The sequence below is a fragment of the Lonchura striata genome, chromosome 3 (genome assembly GCF_046129695.1).
Source record: "Lonchura striata isolate bLonStr1 chromosome 3, bLonStr1.mat, whole genome shotgun sequence".
NCBI lineage: Eukaryota > Metazoa > Chordata > Aves > Passeriformes > Estrildidae > Lonchura > Lonchura striata.
Genome location: NC_134605.1, coordinates 50,727,960 through 50,751,581, shown reverse-complemented (window position 1 = coordinate 50,751,581; position 23,622 = coordinate 50,727,960). Strand labels below are relative to the sequence as shown.

General features: G+C 43.5%; 2 protein-coding genes across 2 annotated transcripts in view; both read right to left on the bottom strand.

The window, feature by feature from the left end:
* Positions 1-11,804: 11,804 nt before the first annotated feature.
* On the bottom strand, positions 11,805-16,918 carry SLC35D3 (solute carrier family 35 member D3). The gene is made up of 2 exons (XM_021553112.1): positions 16,483-16,918; positions 11,805-15,301 (listed from the first exon to the last, which is right to left on the bottom strand). Exons 1-2 carry the CDS (start codon positions 16,916-16,918, stop codon positions 14,472-14,474), a joined length of 1,266 nt encoding a protein of 421 aa, XP_021408787.1. The 3' UTR covers positions 11,805-14,471.
* Positions 16,919-19,878: 2,960 nt separating this feature from the next.
* PEX7 (peroxisomal biogenesis factor 7) overlaps positions 19,879-23,622 on the bottom strand; it is a 39,702-nt gene continuing 35,958 nt past the window's right edge. Inside the window, exon 10 of the mRNA XM_021553076.3 lies at positions 19,879-22,552. Coding sequence (XP_021408751.1) covers positions 22,484-22,552 — 69 coding nt within the window. The 3' untranslated portion in view covers positions 19,879-22,483. The remainder of the gene's footprint in view (positions 22,553-23,622) is intronic.

Sequence of the window (23,622 nt, the reverse complement as noted above, 5' to 3'; positions counted from 1 at the left end):
TCAGGAAGGATCAGAGACTGGGAAAACTGTAGGGACTGTAGGAAAATCTGAGGCTGGAGCATAGCACCATCCTGCAATGCAATAGATTGGAGCACATATCAGATGAAGTGGAAGGGCTACCTCTGTTCTAAATTCTACACACCTTTGCCATGCTTGTGGCTAAAGGAAGGGAAAGGGAGAGCTGGAGCTGTGTTTGCTGCAGAACACGGCAACAACAGCTGGACACAAAGAAACAATTTTGCTGTGCTCAGCCTTGACAGAGCAATACTGCTGCTTCCCTGGGCAGAGGACAACCATCTGCAGTCTCTCACAAAATGCAAGCCCTCCCATGTGGGCTCCAGCTCCAATCTTTAAATTCCCAAACCCTCTGTCACTAAGGACTGGGAAATAGAAACCTTAAGCCTGACCCCACTGAGAGTTTTTTCCTCTCTTATGGACATCCCCAGACGGAGGACCACAGAGGGAGTCTCTGGAGAAGGCAATCTTGGTTTGTTTGTGGCAACTTTCTGATGGTCACTATCCCATCCCTCTCCATCTACAGCAGATGATTCTCACATCCATTTTCACTTGCTTCTGGAGAATACATTATTATATGCTGTGGAAACAGTTGTCTGTGACAAGGACAGCAAGTATACTGTCATAGGTGTCTGAGTAGCTACTTCCATAGGTCTCCTAGCATGCTCCCTGGTACCAGGAATAGGAGATTCCTGGTACCTGGTTCCTGGTACAGAAATCTGCCTTGCCAGGGCTTTTGCGGCCAGACATGTGGGTTGGGCAGCTCAGGAGAAGTGCAGCTCTGTTCACATGGTGCTACACCCATGTAAATCAATCCAAGTAATCCAATGCTGTCACACAGATCTGCCTCAGCTGTCTCTGCACCTAAGGCAATCTGTACCTTTGGTAATCTTCCCAAAAACAACAAGGAGCTATTGAGAGTAACTCGTACACTAATCCCCAAAGCAGACTAACCCAGAAGTGCCACAACCCAGTTTGTGGAGGAGGAACAAGAACTTCAAAGCCCTGCAGAAGGCTTTGGGCAAGGTAGTACCTGTTTCCAAGGCTCCCTGCTGCCTGTGGAGCCCTCTGCCCTGAGGAGGGATGCAGGCCTGTAGATGGCTCGGGAGAGCAATGGATGCTAAAGTGCAGGAGCTGGAGGCTGCCACCATGACCTGCTAGCATAGTAAATGCTAATCAAGGAAGTGTATCTGAAGACACTGTTGCTTCAGCGCTTTTGTTCATTTGGTGACCATGGTAATTTGTCTGAAGTCTGAAGTTTGCCATTTGATAATTTTTGCATAGCTAATGAGAATGTACCTAAGTTCTCTACATCCTGTAGCTCTCTTTCTGTGTTTAGTTACCCCAGAAATTCTGTCTTCCAAATGTAGTTACTAGACAGCCTCCAAAACACAAGAGACTTACAGTATGTAAGTACAGCGTAGACTAATACTTACCAGTGAAATGAGTTAAACATTTTTTTATCAAAGCATGAAATTCACCAGATTTTTTTCAAATAACCCCTCATTGTTCTTCTGTTTGGTCCCCTTGGAGTAATCTATGAAACTCCCATAGACTAAACGAGAAGCACATAAAAAAAGCTGTTTACCACTTACACTCCACTTATCCTCTGAAGTCATGCTTATACATGCTCAAGTCTATGTGATCAGTAACTCCACAAGCAGGAGCCTTTCTCTGTTTAAAAAAACCCCACATTTTATTCTCTCTTAATTGGTTCACAGTCAGAGGCAGGTTATTTTTTTCCTCTATCAAAGAGTAAAAAGAGCTTTCAGAAGTCCCAGCGCCACGTTCTATCTGCAGTAAGTATGCTCAATTCATTGCTGCAGAACCCCAGCCAGTGTGAACCTGAGCGATAGCTTGGCTGAGCCTTTTGCTGCAAACAATTCACCATGGGCTGAGAGGGCTTTTCTGCAGAGAGTAAAATAATAAAAATCTGGTGGCTGCTTTAAACGAGGACTCACTGCACCTTCTTTATCATATGTCTACACCTGTGATCTCTCTTCATTACTTCATCTTCCTCTCTTCAGATATGAATTCTTATGAATTTTTAAGGAATATTGCATAATGTCTTCTACTAATAAGGACTTACCCACAGATGGAACCTCGTATTAGATGAGGAAATGCTATCTATCTGCCCTGACAGGTTTGTGAAGTGCAGGCAATTCTATTATGCACTTGATGCAGTTTTATCTTCTAGTAGCACATACAATTGCAGAGGATCATTCAACATTGTATTTTGGTTGCCAAGTCTTTGGCCTGAGACCATCTCTTGTATAAGCAGAGCCTAATGCACTTTTGTCTGTGTCCTCCAAATACATCTGGGATGAAAATTCTAAATATTAGCAATCCACAAGACTGAATTATTCCTGAGCACTTCCACTCCATAAAGTTGGCATAATCCATTTGGTGTTGTGCCAATTACTTTACAAAGTTACATCTTTGTACTTTTACTACAAAATCACAAGGAAAAAGGTAAAACTACATGTCCAAGGAGAAACACAAACACACAGACATGGTGTTTACAGAAATACTGAGCTGAGAAAACTCAGCTGCCTGTCTCTAAAGTCCACAGTCCTTGAATCTTCTGTCATCAGACCACCAACTACCTATAGAAATCCAGCCCTACTCCCAGTTTCCATCAGTGCATCCAACCATTGCAGCAGTCAGAAATTTGACATAATGACTGTCTCAGTCTCTTCAAGGCACAGGAGACAAGTGCTGAGCTCTGAGCTGGCTGGCTTAGCCAGAGCAGGGAGGATTCATCTTCTAACACATCAAGCCACAGATGCAACACATCACTGCCCCAATCCTGCTTTTCACAGCCCTGTTGTAACATACACACAGCTCAGGAAAATCTGTACCTCAGCTACTCAGCATAGATATTCCTTTGGCTCCTGGGAGGGGCTGGTCACCTTAATATAGGGCTGGAGAGCTCTGTAACTGGAGGAATAATTAAAACTAGGTTTTGTACTACTGGTTTTTTTATGCCTTTTAAGTGTTCAGCACTGCCTCTGTTCAGCTGTTAGTGCTTTAAACAGATCTTCCAGCCATGTGAATGAAATTGCCATTGAATCTAGTATTTCAAATCAGATCAAGAGTGAGCCATGAAATTAAAATATATACAATCAATAGAAGGATTTTACTATTGTACTTTTGGGATTATTTCAGAGATGCAGCTACAGATTTCCATTTCCACCTGATTTACTAAAGAGTTTTGCTGTTTTAAAACTCTCCTCTGTTGCCATACAAAAGATCTAACTATACAATCCTTCAGATCCTAATTTTCATCAACTTCAGAGTACTTTTTGTGCCACACCCTGAAGCACATCTATCATCCCTCAATGCAAAGAGCTGATGCTTGCAAAGGATGTGGAAGCAGAAAGCAAATGGTGGATACAACAAAGGGGAAGCATTTAAGACCATTACCTCCTATAGCTGCAACCATCCCTTAGTACTGCACAGCAAGACACCAATCCAATTCCATTTGAGTTTTGTAGAAATGATGGATGGAAGAAGTAAAATGGAGGTTTTGATGACTACCTATTGACACAGCTTTGTGTTGTGCTTGTAAACTGGGGATTGTCTAGTAGCTCCTTGAGAGAGTTGGACCAGGTACATCATTCTCTTACAGGGAATACTTGCTCACTCTTAGGAACACGGTGTAAGTGGGCATTGCCTATAATAATGACAGATATGATGTGTCCCTTTGTGATTACTGTGGTGTTTTATAGCAGAGGAGGTGAGGAAATCCAGCAGGTTATCCACTTGAAAGCAGTTAGTACTGGTGAACTTTTTCAGCAGAACTCAATGGCCTTTGCAATGACCTTTCTTTACCTCTAACTATGTTGAGTCACTATTTTGGTGCAGCAGAGATAGAGTAAGTAAATTGCTGAAGGACAGGACTTTTGAAGATGGAGTGTATCTTGAAGAAACTTTTATAGATGTTCCAGAATGCATTAAAGAAAACATACAAATGACCATACTGGGTCAAACCAAAGGTTTATCTTGCCTGGTACCCCATTCTCAGCAGCACCATGAACAGGATGAGAGCAGGAGGCTGTACATGGTACATCCTCTGAATACTCTCCCAGACTGAACATATTTCAATCTTCTTTATTTATATGAGGTTTTCTGTACTTATTAACCTTCATGTACCTGGAGTACATGAGTATAAGGAGTTCTCTTGCATGTGCCTATGACCTAAAGGAAAGTTTGAGCTTCCACTGCATCCTTTGGCAGCAAGTGACACCAGTTTAATGCTTCCTGTGTAAAGGACATTTCTATTTACTTTGAACCCAGAGCTATAGCACAATCCTCCCATTATATCAGATCATTCTACTTGGAAAAAAAAATATATAATGAGAATGGTAGTTATACATGAGACCCAAAGACAACTAAAGGCCAAACATGGAAGAGGCCAGTCTGCCCTAGATGGCACTGAGTGGTCATGATAATTCTGCACCACTTGCAGTGCAAATATAGCTGGAAGGATCAGCAATGCAAGAGCAGCCTGAGATTTGGCATTATGAAATGCAGCAGAACAGTGAAGAATAAAAGAATGTAACTTTTAGCTAAACTAAAGATTAATCATTTTAGATGCTGCTACAAAGAAGTTGGTGACTGAGATGAGGAACCTGTCAATGGGCAGTCAGGAAAAGGGCAGTTATTGCCTCAAGTGGATCTGGCACTGATTGAGGAAGTTTTTTGCCCCCACTGAGTTCATCCAATTCCCATTTCCTGCCTTGGACATTCCAGCCCTTGAATTTTGGCAAATAGCAGATTCATGGCTTGCAGACTGCATCTGAACTCAAGAGGCAGGTTATCTCCCAGCACAGTGTTTGTGAACACAGGGAGTGGGGTGAAAACTAATGACAGCAAGCCATGTAGCACCAAGAGAAAAACAGTCAGTTAAATCTCTCCATTTCTGACATCCCTAAATACAGGTAGACAACAATTCCTACAAGGAATTGTTCCAGAATGTGGGACATCATAACAAACAAGGCAAAAATCCTGAGCTGCACCTCAGCAGCCCCTAAGACAGGTATATAAAATCACACTCTCCTCACAGGAGTTTTGTATGATTCTCTCTGCTGCCACACCAGAAAACTCTGTAGTTTTATGTCCATCATCTCCTGATTGGGAGAGATGCTTATAGATCATGAGGGACCTATTTGTCCTGAAACAGCTTTTTGCCAATCAATTTCATTGGCATTATGGGACCATGTCAGTGTAGCAGAAACAAGCTCTTTGCTTGTTTTGAAGCCCATTGATCTCACTGAATATACAGAAGTAACCCACAGTCCAAAATCAATAGATGAAATCCCCAAATACTCATGTGTCCTCTTACAAAAGTGAGTGACAGCAAAATTTCAGAGGGAGTGCAATTCTATTTACAGTTAAAAAGGTCCCAGCAATGAAAGACCTGGCTGTAGTCCAAGTCTAGTGGACTTTGTTTAAAGATAGACACCAGCCCTGGAACACAGCACCTCCTGTCACAACTGGTGTAACAAAAATGCCAACTTTGCTGGATTGTGTCATTTTATCTCACATATGAGCTAGACCAAAAGTAAATGGAGTGGCTCATCTAAATCTTCACCTTTAAGAAAGCAAGTTAGCAGGAAAATATATATATATTAATAAATTAACCTGGACACTGTGGTAAAAATATAAATCTACAGTACTCTTTTGTTTTTCTTTATAATCCTTCCTGCCATCATTGTAATGTGAATGCCAGTTGAGGCACTGTCACCAAAAAAAAAAAAAAAAGGAAAAAAAAAAAAAAAAAAGGTGGGGAGACATTTCCTGAAGGAAAAGAGGAAGCAAATGAAATGGTTGTGAAGTTTTAGATTTCATCTGGGTACACAAAGACAAAACAAGGCAGCAGATATATTTACTTCCAGCCTCACAGATCCCTGTATGTGATGGATTTCTCCAGTCTTGAAAGTACTGAGATGCACTGGGATGCCCATGGCTCAAACCCTTGTGGGCTCCCTGCACCTGCATTGGATCAGATAGTGGCACTGGGTTTAAAATAATCCAAATTATATATGTCCTTCTTGTTATTGCTCAAATATTTATTCATTATTCTGATTGAAAAATGCAGAGTAACAGCACTGTAAGCCTTTGGAAATGTGTCTGTAGGACTCTAGGGTTTTTTTGCTTTGGCTTTCCTTTTTCCCAGATAGCTCATAATACTTTAAGAATACTACCCAAGCTTAGCATTTTTAGTTAAAATGAGAGCAGTTTTTTGCATGAATCTGCAAAATTGATCCTGTGTGTCTCTACTGGCAGCCACTCACAATCAGACTTTGTGCACCCTAATGCTGGAAATGCACTTACCTAAATTAGATATCCCACTGCAGCAGAGCTCACTGATAGCAGGGCGGATCAGCGCTGCCTGCACCCTGGGAATCAGCTGGCTACTCCTTATCTAGCAGGAGATTGAATTTGTGACATTTTTTATTCTAAGGTTCAACTGTCAAGATGCCCGAATTGTTTGTCAAGTCAGCTTCAAGAATAATGGCAAATCCCTGACATTCTCAAATGGGTTTGAAGGTTCACTGTAGCAAAGCTGCTTTACGGAGCTCGTTCTTTATTACAGTCCTTACCTTCACATCTTCGTTTTCCCAGCCACTTTGAAGGCAATGAAAATAAGGCAGCCCCCAACCTAATCCATTCCATACACTGAATGATTTTGCAAGCTCAGCAGGCGTTGTATTGCCTGCAGGAGCTCTCTTTTGAAATAAGTATTTTCTTCTATAAAAACTATTAGTGCATTTGCATATTTCCTTTCAGAAGCATAGAGGGAACTATGCCTGGGGAAAAAAAGTAAAGGAAGAATTTTGCTGTGGTAATAGCCTATCTGGACTGCACAGGTAAAATTTGTGCTGTTTCTTTCCCTCACCACCACACCACTTTGCAGCTGAGCTGACCTGTTACCCTTCATGGGGAGGGACTGAGTTGTTATGTGCCAGCTCCCTATAAGGAGCTTTGGAAAGGAGCAAACCCCTGACCCCACAGGAGAACACTCACCCACGCAGCTTTGGTGTCCAGAGCGACTCTCCAACAGCCTCAGCAGTCACATCTCTGCATGTTTGAGGGTGGCAGCATGGCCCTGGCAGCTGGAGGCCCTTCCCTGGTGTCATGGTGCTACACAGTGCCGTGGAACATGCCAAATTGACAGAAACTCCTTTCTCCTGCAGCAGCTGCTTCTACCATCAGCTGTACTGCCACAGCAATGTCAATATTTGGGGCAGAGGGGCTCTTTCTTTGGCTTTGCATTGCTGGAATTCTGAGTGTTAGCTTCTCAAGCACAGATCTCGACTTGGGGGTACAGGAAATAATCGTAAACCCCATTGCTAACACTCTCCTTGGCTTGGGAAGTGGAACACTGAACACTAGTGAGCCCCTAAGGTAGCAAAATGCTTTAATTCATGGCCTACTAAGTGAAGGCTTGGTCAAGGCAAAAAATGCAGAAATGTTCTAGTGCAACAAATGAGAGCATTCCTAATAGCAGTTGGGAAGGGTTGTGGTGACTGCTCTATATTGCCACCTAGGAATCTGTTCACATCACAGCTGAGTCTTCAAAGTTCGCCAGTTTACGTGCCAACACATCAGATCTATACTAAACACAAAGAGGAGCACCACTAAAAAATAATCTCTGTTTTTGTTACCATGCTTTAAATGCAGAGATGCAGCAAAGCCTTTTTGGCTGTGAAGGTCTTACTCACTGTGCTTTTCATGATGAGTATGAATCTGAATGAATCTGTAATGAAACTCCAGTATAGAACAGTGTGTCCTTATTTTTGACCCTGAAAGTGGCATCTGACTTTTTTTGTCTGCTGGCTGCTGGTGTGTTCCAAGCAAAGGACTCTGGGTGTTGTGCCCTACCTGACCAGTGACAGGGAGAGGCAGAAGTGAAGTTTTCAGAAAGAAAAGTAATGGTTCCAGATCAACACTAAATCTGTCAAGACAAAATTAACAGATTTCGAGGAAAGGCGCTGAAGTAGATAAAGATGAGGAAAGCCTAAAACTTGGGTAGCAAATAATCCAAACTCCTGCAAAACCTTCCACTGAAAAGGCAGCTCTAGCTGTCATTTTCATCCTCCACATCAGTTAGCTATTCCTTAGCTTCTTTCCTGAACTGTGGCATTGAATATTTGGAGCAGCTATAAAAGATCTTTATGAGTATACAAGCATACTTAATCACTGTTAAGCAGATTCCCCAGACAGAAAAATAAAGTGTTCTGCTTGTGTTGGATGACAGAGCTGGATGCAGCACTAATGAAATTGTACTGGTTTTATCTGCAGCACTGCAACATCCAGGTGTTGGATGAAGTGTTCAGCACTCAGAAAGTACCCCAGGATATGGCCAGGTATTACAGATAATTCTGCTCATTCGTAATACTATTAACAAAAGAGAACCCAAAAACAAATCAAAAATAAACAAACAAACAAAAAACACCAAAAAGCACCCCCCCAAAAAAAAAAACAAACCAAAAAAAACCGAGCAATATTGAAAATCCAACCCTGTTTCAGAAATCCTGGAAATGTGCTGCTGGCTTGGAAGTGATTCTTCACAGAGACCTGCATCCCAGCTTCCCTAAGTCAAGTGATTTCTCCCATGGTGCCAGGCAAATGCTCCCCAGGCTCTTTTCTTTTGGAAAATATTGTAAATCCCAGGGCCAAAATTGTGTGGTTGTGCAGTCTGTTTTGGTGTGTTTTGTGTGCATCAGCCTTCTGAAATTCAATGAAGAATCAGACTCAGTGGCCTCTCAGCCACTATGCTTAAGGAAATGTAATTTTGTTCCTATAAAATTGTGAAAAGGAAATACTTAGCTGTTTTTCATATGTTTGTAGTAACATATGTTCTTGGACATTTTATCTGTTCTCCTGAATGTTCACTCACTCAAGAAGATGCATTGACAAAGAAAACCTCTCTGCCCTTCAGATCCCAGGTTAGTTTGTGGTTTGAGAAATAGAAAGGGAAATCCATATTCTACTAACTTTTAACCAGGTGTACATGGTTTGGAATTAAACTAACCATAAGGACAAATTCACACAGGTACTCTGAAGACAAAAAATGCACTTACAGAATTAAGACAATTCAAGACATGAGGAGTTAATGGTGATATGCACGGCAGCCTTTAGCTGTTTTTATCTACTAATGATACTGACCATTATTTACAGCAGCTGTTAAACCTGACTGGTTTACTATTATGGCCAGTTCCAAATCATTATTCTCTCTCATTTGACCCCCATGTCAGGTAAGAAATGGCCTGTGTCTTCAGAAGTTATTGCTGTTTATCAGAGAAATCCTTAATTCTGTTAAATAATTGTTGGGATCTTCTTGTTTTGTCAGGAACAAAATCAATAGCACCTAATAAAAAAAGTACGGTAATTTTGAGAACAGATCTGACATTGCTTTTAATTGATAAAAGACAAACTTATTAATAAGATTAATGTTCCCAGAGCAAAATTTCTTACAACTGTCCAGTAAAAAAAAAAAAAAGATCACATAATCACAAAGAATAGATGCAGCCATCTTTCCCCCAGCCAGCTCGTTCATTCTGCCTCTCTCCTTCATGTGCTGTGCTCTTCCAGAGCCCAAATTCAAGTGCAGCCACTGCAGATTCACCTCACTCTTTGGCCATTGGTTTTCAATACTGTCAATTTGTTGTTCATGCAAACTATTGCATATTCCCCATCCATTCTAATTTGTAGCTCATACATATTCCCCATCCATCTTTATCCCATCTATGTCCCTCCTTGAGCAGTGTTTTCATGCTTTCTACCTGGGTTTTCAACTCAGGCTGCCTCTGTTCTGTTCAAATACAATGTCCAGCACTGAAGAAAGCCAGTGTGACTGGCTTTCTTAAGTCTCAACCTATAAAAAAAAAAACTGAGCCTGGCTCAACAGCAGGTTTATAGCCTTATTATTTAAAAAATTGTTACTATGAAAAGATCTCCTGGTTCTGTGTGTATAATACATCTCCAAAGGGTCAGGAACAGCCAGGTTTCAGTGCTGGCTGGCTGTCAGAGTGAGGGTGCCTGTCCCGTGCACAGCCCAGCTCCACAGGACACTGGGACACAGCCCAGGCACAGCTCCACGAGAAGCTGGGACACAGCCAGGGCTGAGCTATATAGGGATCTGGATACAGGGAGCTGGTGGGCAGAAACATGCACAAAGGTAGAAAGAAGCAATCTGGACATTCAAGATCCTGCTGGTCCATCCCTTCCCTGCCTTTCTGAAAAAAAAAAAAAAAAAAAAAAAAAAAAAAAAAAAAAAAAAGGAGGAGAAGCCTCTGTGGCAAGTCCTCCATAGCTTGCAGAGATTTTCAGGATGGACACCGGAAAAAAGATTTGGGAGATACAGCGGCAACAAAGGATGAGAAAAGAGGGCATGTGCATGCTCATCAATTCCTGACAGGAATGGGGTTGAAGTGAAAAGCTTCCTGACGACCTTCGACAAGCAACTGAAGCATGAATACAGAAGCTCATTGAGAGCAGAGTTGATTGCCTCCACTGCACTTAGAGACTCCAGTTAGAAAAACACAGAAGAAATCTCAAAGATATATGTGAAATAATAAACGACACAGGCATAGAGGGTTAAGGTGTTAACCCTTCACCATGATTAGCAGCAAAATGCTCAAATGTTAATTTAGAGACCAGAGCTGAAGGGCTTGCACCTTTTTGCATACTAAAGCCTTTGCAGCAAACATGCATTTTTGCAGCAAACAGAATTACAAGAGGCTATTAAACACTGGCAATAAACTATCCCTGGATGTTTGCAGGGGTCTGAAGTGTTGGTTCATAAACTGTAAAATTTCTTTCTTTCTCAGATGGCTCTTTTTAGGTTACTGCATATTTTCCATGTGGAAATGATGGCAAATACAAGATTAGCGATGTATGTAAATTTTTAAATTATCCTTAGCAATATTAACTGCACCTTAACTGCCTCTAAGTAAACTGTCCTCTCTTTAATTTTGTAGAGAGAAGAATGCATTTCCAAAAAGATAGCCAGTTAGCCAGTCTGGTTTTTTTTTGTCATATGGCATGTGTATTTGTGTGCGTGCATGTACGTGTACGTGCGTGTCTAGGAGTGCTACAGCAGGTGTTATGCAAGGATGTGCTGACACTGAAATTCCTGTTTATTCTCAAAGCAGTCATTGTGCATCAGGTTAATTTATTATCTGACAACAAGGATGGTCTCGTTCTCTAAATTAACCTGCAGGCACATTTGTGTGGAGCTCTAAGATGAATTCGGCAATAACCACCGACCGCAGCCTGGTCTGGCACAACCCAGTTTCAGCCATAGGCGTGTTATGTACTTTTCATCCAAAGCAAACAGGTAAAAATTAATGCTTAAATCATCTCCTAGTGCTGCCATGCAACATAGAGGATAATACAAATACTTAACATTGTAAAATTAAATTAATATTTTATCCTTTAATAATGTTGTCATGTTATAATGGAACTATTAATAATGAACATCATCTTATTTTATTAATTCTAGGGTTATAACAGCTACACCAGTGACATTTAATCATCTTAAATATATGACCAAAAAAATCACCACTGAGAATCACAGGAATTTTGAGCTGTACCGAGGTCCCAGCACTTCAGAATCCTGTGTTCCTTTGTCTGTCCTTAATCCCTCTGTCCATGACAGTATTTATAGTGTGTGGTCACACGTTGAGGAAACTTGGATGATATAAAGGCACAAGAAAAACTATAAATGAAGCAAAAATGAGCACCCTCGAGCAGCAACAATAAGAAAAGCAGAAGGCTTTTGGAAAGCAGTGCATTTTATTCCCACATCTCATTCTACTATCTTCCACTGATGCTCTTAAAATACCTCAGCACGAGGCAGTATTTTTATTTCGTTGTGCGACAGTGTCTGCTACTGAAAAACTGGATTGCGTTTGCCAAATTCCCATTTTAATTTAGGGAATTTACAGGTAAAAACAGAATACAATATAATCACATTTCAACTATACATGCAAATGTACAACATTGTAACAGCAGCTTTTTAAATAGTCAAAACTGTTTGAATTTCCACAGATTTCTACAATTTAACAACAGTAAGTGGCAGAACATTTAACCTCCCCCCAGGAAAAAGTCCTGAAACAAGAGTCCAGTGGGAGAGCTTCCTAGAGCACGTGTCAAACACAGTGTGTGCACTACAGGATCTAAGACTGGCACCCAGGTGGTTAGAAGATCCACATTTTTTGTGGACAGAAAACACAGTGAGGACAGATCAGAATTGTGGGTTTCTCTCCAACCATCTGTATGATTACAATGCAGCTCAATATTGCAATGAGTTCAGTAATACAGCAACTATAAGTCGTAGGCACAAACTTCTTTAGTCTAGGATGCATTTCAAAAACTAACAAAAGCCCTATTATATTAGCCTAGAAACAATAAATAGTACTTTTATTGAAAAGATCCCATATGGAGCTCGAACAGAAGGTAAACGTGTTTTGGCGTACAGCCAGTACCTCTTAAACACAAGCTATACATAACGTGTAATGTACAGGGCTCCGTGCCCTGTCCCCCAGCTCAGCAGCTACAGGCTTTTAGCATAAATGTCCTTTTAGCCGTCTCTGTCAAAATTCATGGGTGATGCCAGGTCAGCCAACTTCTGCAGTCATTCTGAAAACACACTGCCACAGTACCTGATGTTTCTGCCTGCATTTATTGACAAGAACCTAAAGCTCCCCCAGAGAGCAGTTTTGCAAATATTCCCTGCTGGGCAAATTGCTCACTTCAGACTGAACCCGCTGTGAGGCTAATGCTGCCTGCTCAGCTGGAGGGAGCGCTGGGCTAGGCACTGGTTAATTAGGGAATAATTGATTTTCAGTTCAGTGGCTTAATAGATAATAATAAATAATTATTAATAACAACAATAACAATATTAAAAACAACAACAACAAACTTGGTTCACTTTTTAAGAAAATGGTAATACCTTGTTTCGGTCTGTTGTCAAGCTGGACTCAAATGGCTGCAGCACACTTTCGGGGTGAGAAAAGGTTTCACCCAAGTACTCCCACCTACCAAATGGATATCTTCAGGTGAAAAACCACTCAAACATCTGTTTCCACAGTCTTTTCAGTTAAACAGATGTGGGACAAAATACTAGTATGTTCAGCAGAGGCCTCGCTGGAGCACCTGCTTCCCACTTCCCACATGAGCACATGAGTTTCCAAGGGGAAAGGCAGCTCTGCCCCTTGCAGCCCATGGGGACAGGGATGGTCTGGGCACTGAGGAGCTGCTTCTGCCAAAGCCATGGATGTCCCCGTGCCGAATACACAGAGCATCCCACTCCCCAAGCACTCGGCCAGGGGATCTGCCGGAGCACCGGGCAGCTCCTGCTGCCTGCCTGCACTTTGTTCCACTGGACAGCAGAGCACAGGGACAGCGAGGGCGGATATGCACAAAGCCACGTACCAGCACGTGGCCAGGATGTAGCACAACTGTCCTGCAAAAGCACCCCTGGGAACTTCAGAGTTGGTGTCCCCAGGTCTCCTCTCAGCCTCAGCTTATGAGAGAATGAATGGAGAGAACACCTAGGTTCCAGTCCAGGCTCTGATTCATCCAATTTTAGGGTACAAGGAGGGATAACACAAGGCACAAACTTTCTCCCTAAATTTTTATAGCCCTCCCAAATCCAATCAATACATACCAACATTTCCAAACTCTTTTATTTGAGTCAAGCTAATATTCCAAATGCTACGTATAGTTAAAGCTCATAGATAAACATCCTTCTTTTGCCAGTCAAAGCTTCTCAGAAGCTCAGATGCTTTCATGTATATCACCACAAGACTAAAGGATTTCTACTGAAGACACAAAGCACCCAATGTTAACCACGTCCAAGGCTTGGCCTGGAAGGCTTCAATTCATGAGATAAGAGAGTGATTTTACACCAATATAACTGAAGTGGTACAACCTCTAGCTCTGTTGCAATTGTATTGACACAGAGGAGCACAAAAAAGTACAGTTAATATGAGTTTATATTGTAGGAATTAGTTATGTAGAGTACCTATAATTGGATGGATACAGATACAGAAACACACTGACAGAGCCTCCAAATCACCAGGCTCCAGACACAATCTAAGGTATAAGCCACTGTTGTGTCACTGGTACTGCCACGTATCTCAATGGCACCGATATCCCTCACATTCCCAGCTGCTGGGCAAGCACCCCTTACCCAGCTCTCTGTGTCTGCAGCAGTGTCAGTACCTTAGCTGAGGTGGGTATAAAGTGACATACTGAAAGCAGCTGAAAGCAAGCCCAGAGCATGAGCAAACTATGACCTTTTGCTTTTTGACAATGAGGTAAAATCATCCTGAATGACTTGGATTTCTAAGTATTGATGTGGAAATGTATGCTCTGCCTTCCCCCTGTACAGAAAACCAGGTGTCTGTCCTCAAACAATAAGCTTCCAAATCTGCTTTTTAAGGGTTTGGTAGCTCTTCATTTTCTATCAAATAATCCTTCTTTATATAATTAGCACCCCTCACCAACCTCCATACTCCAAGATAGGCTTCTTTCAATGAGCTTCTGTTCACTTCTTGTGTGATCGTGGATTTTCCCTGAACCACAAGTGCCTTGGCTGATTTCTCAGTGGTGTCCTTCTCTTCCTCTCCACTCTGTCTCTGCCCTGTGGATGATCCTTCCACTGCTGCTTCCTCAGCCCCCTTCACCTGGGATATTGTCTCCATGGCAAACAGAGCTTGGTCTCCAGACTGCCTTTTTCCCTCCTCTTCTCTAGCTTCTTTCTCCAGGTCCTCATAGTTGCTCTGCCGCCTGGTCTCAATGTACTTGGCCACGCAATAAATGATAGACCCCAAGGTGTTGACCACAACACCGGCTATAAATAACTTTGTGGGCTCCACATCATTGAATGCCACCATGCCTACCGTGATGGTGGCTATGCTCTTCACCACCCCTACAAAGCTGGTGGTCACAGCCGAGTTAATGTAAGTGCAGTGAAGGGTGGTAAAGTTCATGGCACAGCTAATCAGGACACAAGCAATAAAGATGCATACCATTGCAGGATCCTTCCATCCTGGGAAGGACCAGACATTGATGGAATCCATGCTGGCGAAGGAGCAGATGATGAGGAAGGGGGTGGCTGAAACAGCAATGGCATACTGAGCTGTCAGGGGTCCATATTCACTATCTACACTGGTTTTCTGAATGAGCACCAGGTAGGCAGCGTGTATCAGCACGGCCAGCACACCTGTCACATAGCCCATAGCATCCCCGGTCAGGTCACCAGCTCCTGTCATGAGAGTCACAGAGAGAAATAAGCATGGGAGACATGGACTAGAGGGATATTTAGGAAATAGGCATCATTGCACTTTCCATAACCCCTAGGATTTGTCATGCTTGTCCCAAGTCTTGACTTCCAACAAATCTCTTATACATTTTTTAAAGCTGCAAACATATTGACTGTTTTTCATACCTCCTCTAAATCCCACATCCAAAATCAGATTGCCTTCTCCCTTTTGTGAAGACACGATGGAAGATTTGTAGCTGAAACCACACACACACATACACACACACACACACAGCAACCCTGAGCATCCTCGTGCCAGCACAGAGCAAGAGACACAGCAGGAAACAGAGCCCAGCAGCTCTGGCTGGCTGGGCTGCCTGCCCTCCAACCCACAGGCCATTCTGCACGCTCTAGCCATGGAGCCCTGTGGGATCCCTGAAGCAGCAGCCTCCCTCCCGAGACCCCTGTCAGTCTCTCTGCAGGTTAAATTACACCCTCTGCATGTGCTCTGCTGTCTGAAGCAGCCCCTAGCCCAGGAGTGCTGTCGGGCCACAAAGTGCCAGCTTTGCCTCCCACCCCACCTATACCTCGACTGGAAAGTAACATGAGTTCTCCTGGCCCCAGAGGGCTGTAGCTGACCCCTAAGCTTGCAACTGCCCTTATAAGATGACACTTGCCCCAGAAGGGCTGCAGCTGTCTCATGGGCTTGCAGCTGCTCCCAGAACATCACATCTACCCCTGTAGATTCACCCACCCGCCAGAAGACTACACTTCCCTCCATAAGGTTGTACCCTCCTTAGAAGGGTTGCAATAAGGTTGCAGCTACTCCCACAGGTTCACACCGACCCCCATCAGGATGCACCTATCTCCAAAAGGTTTAACCGAGCCCTGCAAGAATGTACCAGTCAGAGCGGGACTGCATCCACCCCTGCGAGGCTGCACCTGCCCGCCCGTGCGCCTGCATCTGCCTCCGCGGGGCCGCAGCTGTCTCCCAGAAGTGCACGTCCCCCGTATCCTCGCGTCTTTCTCATCGAGCTGATGCTGCCCTCCCAGTCCCGAGCCCGGAGCCCGGAGGGAGCGGCTACCTCTGCCGCCGCCCGTCCCGTCCTGTCTCATCCCGTCCTGTCCCATCCCGTCCCATCCCGTCCCGGCCCGTCCCCTCGGTGGGTCGTGGTCGCGCTCACCGGCCAGCGCGGCGCCGCAGGTGGTGATGAGGACGGCGACCAGGACGCCGGGCGAGGGCATGCCGTCGCGGAGCACCAGGGCGCCGGTGACCAGGGTGACGAGGGGCAGGCAGCGCTTGAAGACGACATACATGGGGAGGCTGAGGCCGCGCAGCGACCAGAGGGTGAGGGTGGACTGCAGGGTGGCCAGGGCGGCCACGGCGGCGAAGGGGCGCGCCAGGCGGGGCCCGAAGGGCGGCAGCGCCGCCAGCCCCCGCCGCCGCAGCGCCTCCAGCCCCAGCGCCGCCGCCGCGCTGCTGAGGCACTGCAGCAGCGTTAGGAAGGCGAAGTGGTAGCGGGCCAGCAGGAACTTCAGCAGGATGTTCAGCGAGCCCGAGCACAGCCCGTGCGCCACCGCCACCGCGACGCCCCGCGCCCGGCCCCGCCACCGGAGCATCCTGCCCGCGCACGGCCCCGCCGCCCGGCCCCCGGCTCTGCCGCCCGCCCGGCCACCCGCCGCGGCGGCGGCGCGGGGGGACGGGGACGAGCGGAGGCAGGGGGCGGGAGGAGGCAGGACGCGTTCCCGGCAGGGCGGCCACCGCCCCCGACGTGTCCCCCCCGCGCCGCCCCCAGCGTGTCTCCCCTCCTATCCGCGTCCCCTCCCCGCCCTCAGTGTGTCCCCACGCCATCCCCAGTGTGTCTGCGTCGCCGCTGTCGGTGTCCCCCATCCGGCCGCCCCCGCCCCCCGTGTTTCCAGGTTCGTCCCGCGGTGTCCCCCGGAGCACGCCCGGCTCAGCGGGGATGGGAAGCCCCGCCGCTGTCCGCAAGCCCTCCCGACCCCGCTCGGGTGCAGGAGGACGGGCAGCGGGAGCGCACCGAGGTGCTTTCCGCGCGGAGAAAACCCGCGGGGCGCCCGCAGCTCCGCAGCCGAATGCTACCGGCCCGAAAATAATGTGGAAGAGCCGTCTCCCGGAGCGGGGAGATAAGTGCAGGCCCGCGCGTTCCCAAGCAGGGAGTACCGCTTTTCCTACTCCCCAGAAGTATACGGCTTCCCGGGAAAAAGCATCTGTCGAGCCTGCCGGCAGCATTTCTCCCACTGCTCTCCTGCTTCCTCGGCTTATCCGAGGGAGCGCCTTCTCGGGCTGCGAACGGCAAAGAGACGGAGACTGCTGCTAAGAAAAGCAGGAAGAACCAGGGTTCTAACAGAGGGAATTGTCTTGAGAAGTCACCAAAGACTGGTTGCCACACAGCTTTTGAAAGTGGTGTTTTAAAACCTGGTAAATCCTAAATAAGCTGATCGCTTCTCTCGACTTTCCAGACGAGAGTTTTAACAGGAGATGGCAATAGACCGTATCGACTCTTAGGAAAAGGCAAAGCAAAAGCAGTTCTCTCGGGCAGCCAGAGAACTCCCCTCTACCACTCTCCTGCAGCATCAGGCAACACAAGGGAAGGAAAAACTATACTTTTATTCAGAGCTGCCTTATAATATCGATTTCTCTCATCAGGACAGGCAGGGTAAAGCTGACAGGGCAAAGTTAATAAAATGAAACTAGGTAGGCATTAAGAATGAGTGTCTGAAGATGAAAACTGGTAGTGCAGGAAAAGAAACCATAGGTACTGGAGACCAAGCCTAGTTTCAGAACCCACTGGAGAAATGTGCCAATACATTTACATCAGCCTCTATTTGGACTCACCCCAAGCCCACATGCAACACAATTAAAAAAAAAGTGTGGATCACCTTGACAGTGTTTGCAAATGAGAGAAAAACAACTCATTCTGCCAGGTAAGTGCAGATGGAAAAAAATCAGACCCTGCTTTCTGGAAATACTGTAGTCATTTGGCCTAAACCTGAGTGTATCCTCTGGCAGAAACAATTTTGTCACCTCACCAGTGAAATTATCATTAGAGAAGTGAATCTCTGACATTGAAGAGTATCACGCTGAAAAACTACTTTAGGGGCTAAATATTTCCTTGACTGAAACAGAAAAACAAATGTATCAGTACCAAAAATTTTAAGACTATTTCACTTGTAAGGACTGTAGAATAATCATCCTAGTCCATGTGCCTGACCAGACATTAAATCTTGTTGTTAAGGGCATTCTCCAAATACCTCTTAAACACTGATAAGCTTGGGACATTAACCACCTCTCTAGGAACCCTGTTTGTGTTTGAATGCCTGCTTAGTAAAGAAATGCTTCCCAATGTCCAGTCTAAACCTCCCCTGATGCCTCTTTGAACCATTCCTACACATCACTTCAATCCCAAGGGGAAGAGATCAGGCCCCTTTCCTCTGCCCTCCTTGGGAAGCATCTGAAAGTGATGATGTTTCCTCTCAGTCTCCTTTGCTCCAAACTAGACAAGCCCAAAGCCTTCAGACTCTCCTAGGAGGACGTGCCTGCCAGCCCTTTCACCAGCTTTGGGGTACACTGCTGGATGCATTCAAGGACCTTCACATCCTCTTTAAATTGTGGGGCCCAGAACTAATAAATAAATGGAGAACTTAAAGAGAGGCTGCAGCAATACTCAGTTTGGAAAGTCAAGTGTTCGAACACCAAATCCTATCTTTTGGAACTCACCTGTGCTATAAAGGCAGCTTCTCTTGCAACATCTCTCATGGTACACCTAATTCTAATATTGTCTATAGACAGGAAAGGGAGGTGGAGAAGAAGCTGTTGTCCCTTACCAAGCCACGCTTTTCTCAATATGGATTGAGGCCAGGTTCAGTACTAATCTCCCACCACTCCACAGTTACACAGTGTTCTCCTATTGGGGAGATTCACTGGGGAGGAGTTAAATAAAGCAACAATGACACAGGTGAGAGGAAAACAAAAAAATGCAGTAAATTGGTGTCTTCCTAAGGGCATAGATTTTTTATAATGGCTTCTTGGATGAAAATGGTAAAGACCTCTATAAAATGTTTAATGGAAAATTTGCCTTAATTAAAGTCTAATGCAACCATCAGGTCTATCAGATAAGAACTGTGTCAAGTTTTATCCATTCCCCATTCCATGACCCTGAGCACAGCTGATCAGTGCTATTGAAAGGCACAGTACAGCCTGCTTATGCAGCAAAATTTGAGGCCAGAACTGTACTTGGCTAGAAGAAAGAGATCGCTTAATCACTGACACACACTCTGCACAAACAGACACAAAGAATAATTTAAAATTGCTTTCCTTTATGAAAATGAAGATCTGATGGGGCACACAGCCTGATCAATTGCATAAAGTTGCATAAAGTATGGTCTCTACCAGTACAGGGTAGAGACCATCACCCAGAAAAATGTGACCATCACCCAGTATTCATACAAGAAACAAACCATGATTATGATACTCTTCTTAGAAGACACTCTCAGCATGGTATTTACTTTTTGAACAACATTTCTTGATTGGGGAAGTGAACACAAGAGTATAGCCAAAGATACTGTGCGCAATTAATTTAATAGTATTATAGAACAACTCCACACCTTTAGAACTTGATTAATCAGTATGTTTCTTGAACCAAAGAGAAACCCAGAGTTAAATAAAACAAAATCTTTCACAGGAGCAAGTTTGAAAGCAGAAGACATTACATGTTTTAGACTGTTGTTGTTAACTGTTTCAGTAAATGAAAAAAAAAAAAGATTGGAAGATAGTATTTTGGTCATAAAATAAGAAGTATTCTTCAAAACAACTATAGCAAATATTCCCTGAGAATTAAAAATCAGCAACAACTATTGCCAAATTGTTTTTTTCTGTTACAGTGCAGAAATATTACAGCACGTTCTCACCATTTAAAGATCACACAGCAAAATAAAAGGCCACAGTTTTTATTTATTATGTGCATCTTCTGGATGTCCTCATATTTCAAGAGAAATAAATCCAGATAGAGTAACCCTCAGCATTGAAGTTAACCAGGACATGAAGGGAGAGAAGGCAGCTGAGGAAAGATTTAATCCATGTGCTGAGTGTGCATGTTCAGAATTCCTAATTTTTCCCCTTGCGCTAGGTTTTCTAAATTTTCCCTTCCAATTGATAGGCTATGACAGCATTTTGGAATAACCCACTCTCTCTGTCCCCCCAGAAACATGCATATAAAATACACACCTGCCACCAAAATGTTCCACTCAGACAAGCAACTTGTAATCAAAGCAGAAAAGAGAGATAAAACAGAAGAGTGAAGGAACTATTGAAGTTGAAATAATCAATTTTAATGCCTAAAATTAGATTTTATGGCCCGTGGTACTGCTGAAAGCTGCATGCAGCACAGTTTTATTCTGCATTATTCCTCAGCACACAGAATTAAAGTGCAGTAAACGGTTCAGATTTGGTACAGCACACTGTCATAAAAAAAGATAAAATCTATTTTTTGTTATTAATTCAACTCAAAAAGATGCCAGTCTGGAGGCAGTTTGCATTTGGCCAAAAAAAATACAAAATCCAATTTGGATCCAAATTATCATGTTGTAGAAGAAAGTTTTTTTCTGCCCAGCCTATATATCCCATCAATATATGCATGTCTCTCTGTGGCTACCTGTTAGCTCCCTAGCTCTTTGTCCAAGATAGAACAAGCATTCTTTCCTTGCAATTTGCAGGTCTTAGCTCAGCTGAATTCTTTCCTTCATTTCTTCAAAGCACCCAGCAGATCTGGCAGTGTCTGCTATTGGTTGATCTGTGAGTGCTGCAACCCAGGATAGAGCATTTATTAACAGCACACTATGAAAACTTGACCAGAGATCTGCAAAGATCCAACCTGCAAAGAGTCTTTTGATTGTAGTGGTAGCTGAGGTGGGCTAACAGCAGAAAGGAGACAGTTTTAAGAGGGGAAAAAAAAATGACTAGCAGGAAACAAGGAGAGAAGGCTAACACATACCAATGAGTGCTGCAGTACTATCACAGTTTGATCCTAAAATACTATTCAGAGGTGTTTGGAGAAATGTAACATCTGAACATCTCTACTTGCCACAGAAAACTTAGATGGAAGTACCAGCATGTGGGCTGAGGGGTCAAACTGGGAAAGCAAAGTATTCAACATACCTAGAACATGTTGTGCATATTGTAGTGACTGCAATAGTTTGGCCAGGCTGGATTCGCTATGCTTGTATCATGCAATTAATCTGCATGTATATAGGTCAGCTGGACTGGACATCAGTTCTCACTTTGGTAGGCTGTCACAGGTCCAGAAACACTGGATTTATGGCCACATTCCACTTCTATTTCTTGGAAGAACTTTCTAAGTGAAAATAGAAGACAAGTGTAATAGAAGAAATGGTCGTCCAATCTCTAAATCTTGAGGATTGTGATCCAATTAGTTTTGTATGTATTTAATTTCTTCATAACAATTTTCTCTATTATCAGAGTAACTTTCTACATAACTTCATCAACTGTTTTGCTCAAAGAGATCTAAAAGAAAAATATATGAAAATAATCTTTACCATCTTTGTGAAGCAGCAATCAGAAAGGTCAAACAAATCAGCTAGCTATAAAATATGACATTTAACTGTCGATTAAGAGTAAATGCATCATATTGCAAAAGAACATAATGCAACATGACTCACAGCAAATCATAAATGCATCTGGGTGATACAAACTTCAGTTGACATTACAGTACTTTACAGTAAAAAGCCTTTATTTTCTTTTCTTTTCTTTTCCTTTCCTTTTTTTTTTCTTTTCTACAGTGACATCTCAAAATACACTGCCAGTTACTTTTAATCTTTATAAAGAACAAGAAGATTGAGACCTCTCCTCTCATCATTAGCCAGACAGATCACAAACTTGTGTTGGTCATTCAGCTCTGAAGACACCACTGATATCTGCTATGGCCACTCTTCAGCCTCTGAGTAGCTGTGGAACATTTTGCTAGCTCAAGTACTACCTGTACAGTAAACCAAGCCCTGAAGTTTCCACATGTTCAAGTGCACAACACTCCATTCAAGCAGTTCTACTTATAAAGAGACACTGAGGTTAGTGACACTGTTGACACTTTAGCACAAGTCTGGTTGTGGGGAAGAGAGAAAGGTTCCTGGCATGTCAGATAATCTTCTCTTCTAAACAGGAACTGCCAGACACGATGGAGTATAGATCTTGACTAGTTCGTCCCAAGCACAATCCACCACCTACAAAGCAAACAAAATCTATTTAGGTCCTTCACAAAAGTCATTTTTACAAAAACACAGGGAACTTAATGCATATTGTGGATTTAATATCAGTTCATAGTCTGACTTACAATGCTTCAAAATTATACAACAATTAAATTGGTTTTGAATGTAACAAAAGACTGTAACTGAAAATTAAATTAAGGAAGGACAGACACATGTGCAGACCCTGCAATGTTTCTTCCCTTTATAGAGTATAAGGATCCTTTCACTGTAGTATCTAAACATTTCATTACCAAATCTGAACAACCTTCTTATGCTTGCAGACACAGAAATTTGTTATAGACATTTTCCTAGCATCTAGTGCTGAGGAATGAATTATATAGGAAGTTTCCTGAAGAATTAAGCCAGAATTTCACTCTCATGCTTGATAGGCTATGAGATCATCATTTATTGTTGAGAAGAGAGATGTGTATTTGCTGATCATTGAGATTTGGGAGCCATAGTGTTGCTTCAAGCACTACCTAGATCCCCACTTGTCTGATAAGAAGTGGTGCCACTTGTGGCAAAGGCACTTAATAAACACAGTGACTGATTTGAATATAACCACAACTTCTCTGAATTCAATGTCCCAAGCTTCATCCTAGATGTAGGCTTGAACTTAAAACCAGAAAACCAGAAGGTTAACCTAAGTTAAAGATCTTAATAAATAACAAGTCTCCAAGGAAAAAGACTACGAAATGCTTTAAGTTTGAAAATTAATTGAAAATGCACTTTAGAGTCTGCAACAAAATGAAAGGGTTACCCACACTGATAATTACTCAAGAAGATGACCTATCATATATATTCACAAAATATTGTAGGAGACAAGAACTAAGGCAAATAGAACAAAGAGGAGAGCTAAAGAGAAAAAGCTGAGGAGGTCAACAAATAAACGCCAACAAATCTGGCTGAAACCATATTGCATTATCTTTACAATGTCATTTCCAGTTGGGATCACAAAAGATACAGTATTGGATCCTCTGCACAACAAGCTTCCTTCTGCTGCAGCCTGCAATTCCTGTTCTCTTCCAGAGCCAGAATGAACAGCT

Bases quoted from the DNA above. Each gene is read 5' to 3' on its own strand.
- SLC35D3 (XM_021553112.1), bottom strand. From the start codon at position 16,918: ATGCTCCGGTGGCGGGGCCGGGCGCGGGGCGTCGCGGTGGCGGTGGCG. The intron at 15,302-16,482 runs GTGAGCGCGACC...CTCTCATGACAG, and splicing joins CTGCGGCGCCGCGCTGGCCG to GAGCTGGTGACCTGACCGGG.